Below are 6,225 nucleotides of genomic sequence, written 5' to 3'. Positions count from 1 at the left end.
AATTTTATATTAATATTATTTCTTTTCAATTTAAACAGTTAGTTCAAACAAATTCATGTTTCAGGGCCGTAGCTAGTATAAACAAAAGAGATAGCACTACTAGTAAGTAAGTAAATATAAAAGAAGTGTTTCTTTTTTTCTGATATTGCCTCGGTAAGATTTTTCGTCTGGCTACATCACTGGCTGATATTCACAAGTGCATACTCCGTAAAAACTAAAATCTTAAATTAAGACGTTTCGTCTTATCTCAGAACCAGAACAATAGCTGAGAAACTACGTCAGCTATTGTTCTGGTGCTGAGATAAGACGAAACGTCTTAATTTAAGATTTTAGTTTTTACGGAGTACACTAGTCATTAACATCAGGGCTTGAACAATCGATGAAACCGATGATCAGAAAATCAATTGATCAGTTGATGACAATCGATGCCTTTTTAGTTAATTGGCATCAATTGGCTTTGGCCAGTTACACAAAAGTGGTCGCAACTCATTGATTGTCATCACTTTGTGTTAAAAAAATCTCCATGTTCCAGCATGTACGTATACACGCTTGCAGTACACACGAATGTTTGAGATGATTAACTGATCGATTGGGATTGATAATCGATAAAAATTGATTATCGATGAAATCGATAATCACAACAAACTTGAGCATCCATTGTTCATCGATTATTGATATCAATAGATTATTACTGAAAATACTGGAACCAATTGTCATCGATTGATCGATTGATTGTCTGATCATCAGTTGCATCCATTGTTCAAGCCCTGTTAACATGCATATGGTATAATTATTGCAATTCGTGAGCTTTGATCGGTTTACAGGCCATGGTAAATGAGCTCATACCGTAGAATTCCGGTTATAAGCCCTGGGCTTATACAACTTCGTAAGGGTTTTTGGGTGGGCTTATAAGCGGAAGGAAAAAAATGTTTCAAAAAGAGCCGTTTTAAGTTAAAACGCACCAAAAAGCAACATTTAGCCCTGTTCAGTACTGTCATCCGGTAGAGGGGGGCTTACATGTATATCCGGGGGGGGGGGGGCTTATAACTGGATGTATTTTTTTTGTTTCTAGGTAGATGGGCTTATAACCGGGGGGGCTTATAAGTGGGGGGGCTTATAACCGGAATTTTACGGTATGCCATGAACCACAAATACAATATATGGTAAAAAGTGGCCAACAGTCAGCTGAAAATCAGCCTACAAATGACAACAAATGGCTGAAAGTTTTTTTGGGGAGCTGTTCTTCACTTTTACCAAAAAGGTTTGGTTAAGAACAACTATGTTCTATGGCTGTTGTTACTTCTAGGTACCCATTTGCAACAAACAGCTAAAAAAAAAACAGGCTGGTAAAAGTGGTCAAGCAGCACCCATGAACAGTCTTGATATAAATACGAGTAGTAGAGATGAAAACAAATCTAACTGCCTGTTTAACCAATAAGATTGTTCCATTAAGTTCAACTGGGCCATGCAGATCAGAAAAACACAGTATTGTTCATACATGAACAATATGGAACTTACGTCATTTGTATTCTTCTTCATCTTTTCCTCAAGTTCTCTCTTTTGCTTTGCAAGCTGATTAGAATTCTCTTCTGCTTTTCGTAGCTGTGTTCGAAGGGAGCGCAGTTTGAGGTCAAGTTCGTCAAGTTCCTGTTGGGAGGCTGGTACATTCTTTGCTTCTCGTTCTTCAACTATTCGGCGCAATTCGTTTGCCAGCCCTTCAAGAATTGCCTCTGTTGAAAAAGTGTAAAAAGCTCCAGTGAACAAAAATTGTTTTAAAGTAAAATTCTAAGTAAAAACTACAATCCTGGACAAAAGTCTTGGGAGACTTAACCAAATCGACGAAAAATTGACACTGTATTGACCTTTCCCTCCCCACCCCAAATGCAATGTTGATTTCTACCCATCATACCTTCAGACAGTATCTTAACATTGTTTTGGGGGGAAAGGAGGCTTGGAAAACTAAACAATGAGTTCTTAACGCAAAAAGATTTGTCAATGAGCACTATTCCTTTAAGTATCCCAAGGATTTTTTGTCTAGGATTGTAGTAGGGTAAGGCTTTTCCAGGACTAAGTGGGTCAATGGCTTACACAAGTGGTTAGGAGAATTGCTTCTCCCACTGGTTGCCTCTCAGGGCACTAAAAAAGTGCTGTTTGTTCATCTGGCACAAGTAGATTTTCTCCCTTGCAAGTAACTTTTCATTCATACATGTACTTGCCCAATGCACAAGGGCCCAGGCAATTTGTCTGAAAATTGTATAAAAAGTAGATAATTTAAGACAAACATACAACTGCCCTGGGGCGAGCAAAATTTGATGCTGGTTGTCAAAGGACTAGCTGGAACTAATTTTTTTTTTACGCCCTGAGTTTACTAGAATATGTTTTATAGTAGTTGTCTAAATTTACACAATGTAAATGAAGTCAAATTAATTATGAAAAACATCACAAGCGTAATAACATGTACTTACGCTTTTTCTGAGGATTTAGTCTGTCTATGATGGTATCTTCTTCTTCCTCTTCTTCCTCCTCGTCTTCCTCTTCCTCGCCTTCATCTGCATCTACATGATCCTGATTCAGTCGATTTTTCTCCGCCTCCATTCTTCTTCTCTCCTCCTCCTCTTCCTCCTCACGCCTTCGCCTTTCTTCCTCTCTTCGCTTTTCTTCTTCTCTACGCCTTTGTTCTGCTGCCTCCTCCTCTGCCTTTTTCTTCTCTTCTTCCTCTGTTGAGCGAAAGTGTAAAAAACAGGCCTATTAGCTTTCATCATGAACAATATACAGTAGAACCCAGGTAACTTGAACTCTGAAGGGAAACGAAAAACAGTTCGAGTTAGCGGGGTTTCAAGTTATCGGGGTCAATTGAATATTTAATTTGCCAAGTTAATAATTGATAGTTTACTGATTTTTCAGCACTTCAGTATACAGTACAGTGCATATTGAACTTATCTTGTCAGAAACTCTAACACGACCATACATTCTTACGATAACAGTGGAAAATGGTTGTCAAAATTCTTGATCTGTTCGTTGCTCTAATACAAAAGGCAACCGTGGTGAGTTGCAAGAACCGAAATTCGAGTTATCGGGGTAAATTTGACCCAACTTTTGTTCATGGGAAACAAAATTTAGTTCGAGTTAGCGTGGTTTTCGAGTTATCCAATTTCGAGTTAACCGAGTAAAAAATAATAATGACTGAAACGTGGAGTCAAATTCAAGGGAAAAGGAAATTAGTTCGAGTTAGCGGGGTTGTTCGAGTTACAGGGGTTCTACTCTACTGTATAATTAAAGGAAATGCTGCAACTTGAATTCTTCTTAAAGCAACAGGACTGTGATTAAAAAAGACCATTGCCAAAAGGGTGAAAATATCCTAGCTGCTGAATATTTTGATACTACATGTAGCATCACACACAGCTTCCTAGATTTTTTCATTTTCTGACTATTAACATAAAAGAATTTTGGTCCACACAGAAACGTGGGAGGAAAATTATATGACATTTCAATGACAAATTTGTCTGCTACAGCCGTAAGGCAAAAATACTGGTATCCTAGCGGCTGAATACCGGTACTGTATGTGGCATCGTACAAGTTTCCTAGAATTTCTTCATTTTCCAACTATAAACTTACAAGAATTTTGAGGAAAATCTTTATTCTCACAACATTTCCATGGCGGTGGTCATGCATTTTTTTTTTACTCATCTGCAGGCCTGAATGTACTACAGTGCTCGAAATAAGAAAAAAATCCAGCTTGTCCTTATGGCAAATGGCAGACAACCTAACCCATGAGTTTGGTTGCACTGCTGAGGACTTGGTTGTCCTTATTAAGTGTTGTATGTTTTTTGGTTAAAATTTTTGTTCTCAGGCCTTAATTGAGACAATAATTTATTTTACATTCACAGGGGTGTGAAACAGCTCATCCTTAACATCAATCAACATCATTTTTGTACTTTGAGAAGCGGTGTAGTAATTTTATAAATCCTACACCTGCAAAAACACACTAAACTCAAAACAGCTAAATATAAATTCTTCCCAAACAAGATGCGTCTCGGATTACATGTTGGTGTCAAATCTGTCTGCTTAAAAAATGCATTCAAAAGCATCAAAATATTGTGAATTTTGAAGTCATGCCAACCCTCCAAGGTTTTCCTTAGTGGCCATTTGGCCACCAAATGCAAAAAGTTTGGTCGCCAGTGAAACATTTTAGTTGCTAAATTAAGCTTCCTCCAAAGTGAGTAACAAAGATATTAAATAAGATATAAATAGCATCGATGCTATTTATATCTTATTTAATAAATTAGGCTTATGCTTTCAATTCTTCTCAATTTTAGTCACCAGGCTGGTGACTACCATTCCAATGTAGTCACCAGCTCCAAAGTTTTAGTCGCCATAGCGACTAAAATGGTCTTAACTTGGAGGATTGCATGAAAAATGCATGCGTAATTAATTATACACTTTCAACACGTGTGCACCAAAATATTTCAACGAGTTCTGTATGTGTTTGAAAACAACTTGGCAAGGTTATCCTGCTGGCTTATTGAACTTGACAACCTTTGATTTCCTTTTTATAAGAATTTTGGTGGATTTCATTGATTAGTAGAGAGCTATTTAAAGCTATTTTCATAATTTATATTTATATATTCTTTTGTTTATTCTGTTAGGTAATCACGGTCGTGTGAGTTCTCTGGTTGTCTGGTGGTTTTTTCTTGGGCAACCAGGCCTATAATTTTCTTTAAAACTGGTTGCCCGAACGTACTTTTAGTCGTCTCAAATGACCAGACAACCGTTAATTTCAAGCACTTGTACTTACATGTAGGCTTGGTTGCAAAGCACAGTTCCCAATGTTAAATTATAATAAAATTATCCGCTTACCTCTTTCACGACGACGGCGGGCTGATGCACTCTCCTCAGCAGGTTCATCTGTAATGAAATGACAAAAGGTTAGATGACGTCCCACATCCTTTTTTTATTACATTTGCATGTACAACACAATCTACAGCAGCATAATAAGGATATATCCATAATTTAGATTTTAGTTGTACACATGTACATAAATACCCTCTATTCTATTGTATGGTAATGTATGATAATGAATATAAAACAAAGGAAAGTACTAATTTTCGCGCGTACTTAATTTCCGGAATATTCGGGAGCCGAATTTCGCGAGTGTTAATTTTCGCAATTGCAAGAAAAACTAGAGCAGAAGTGTAAATAATAATAAATTTTGCGATTTTGTCAGTGTTTTCTGGATCAGTTGTCAAAGACTAAGGAACTACTGGAAATACACAAAGGTCTAGCTCAATGTTTCTACAAGGAGTCTGTAAATGGAACATAGGTGACTGTGCTTTAAGAGGTCTTGGCCGATTTACAAGCTCAGAAATGGAACAGTAATCAGAGGAAGGGTACATGTACGTGCTAGTCAAATACAAGAGGGAACGACATTTTCAAGGATAGTTAGCTGCAGTTCCTAAAATTATTGTTTTGATGTAAAGTATGGTATAAATTTTCGCATGTTTAAATTTAACGTAATGTTTTCTCAGGCATATTAAATTTCGCGATTATTTTTAAAACGCGAAAACCGCAAAAATTAGTATTCGCGAAAATAAGAATGGGGTAACAGATTGTATCAAGTGTAAAATTGAACCACAACAAGTGTACCTTTAGTGCCCCTGTCTCTGTTCTTTCGCCGTTCTTCCCTCTCCTTCTTCTTCTTTTCATCGTCGGCAGCATCTTCTGCATCTCTTTCTGCACGACGTGCCTCGCGCTCTTTCCTGCGGGCTTCCCTTCTCTTTGCTGCTTCGTCCTATAAGGAAGTTTTAAGAATTAATAACTGTTTAATATTGCTTCCAATGAAATGGAAAGCTGGTGTGTTAGTGATTTCTACAACTGAAAGAGGCTTTTTTGAAACACAGTGAACACGTACATGTACACGCCCTAGGAATGTTACATACGATACACTTTTTAAAATTTTCTTTAAACACTGGTTTCCATGGAAATGTGATGGAGAGAGTTTAAGATGATGACTACAGCCACCAGTATTGCAGTGTGTTTAAATGTTTCATTTACAACAATTTTTAAATTTATTCCACAATGTATAACGTACGTACTGTACAAGTAGTTGTGTGGCTGTACTAGTTAAAAATCTGTTCAGTTGGGCACTGTTCATTGTTCGAGATAGAGAAGTCTCAAAATTAAATTTAGTCATCCAGTTTTTCTTATTCTTTAAGAGCTTTTCAGCCA

At 37.1% G+C, this 6,225-nt stretch overlaps 1 protein-coding gene across 1 annotated transcript; it reads right to left on the bottom strand.

Moving 5' to 3' along the window:
- Positions 1–1,341: 1,341 nt before the first annotated feature.
- Positions 1,342–5,788, bottom strand: LOC144639710 (uncharacterized; the record flags this gene model as incomplete). The annotated part of the gene is made up of 4 exons (XM_078499014.1): positions 1,342–1,730; positions 2,466–2,717; positions 4,858–4,905; positions 5,644–5,788. Coding segments are annotated over 4 exons (819 nt in total), but the record flags the coding sequence as incomplete, so codon positions are not given.
- Positions 5,789–6,225: the final 437 nt, after the last annotated feature.

Source organism: Oculina patagonica, unplaced genomic scaffold (genome assembly GCF_052425735.1).
Source record: "Oculina patagonica isolate OP01 unplaced genomic scaffold, crgOcupat unplaced1210, whole genome shotgun sequence".
NCBI classification, from domain to species: Eukaryota; Metazoa; Cnidaria; class Anthozoa; order Scleractinia; family Oculinidae; genus Oculina; species Oculina patagonica.
Note: the sequence above shows the minus strand (reverse complement) of the source record. Positions and strands in the feature narration are given on the sequence as shown.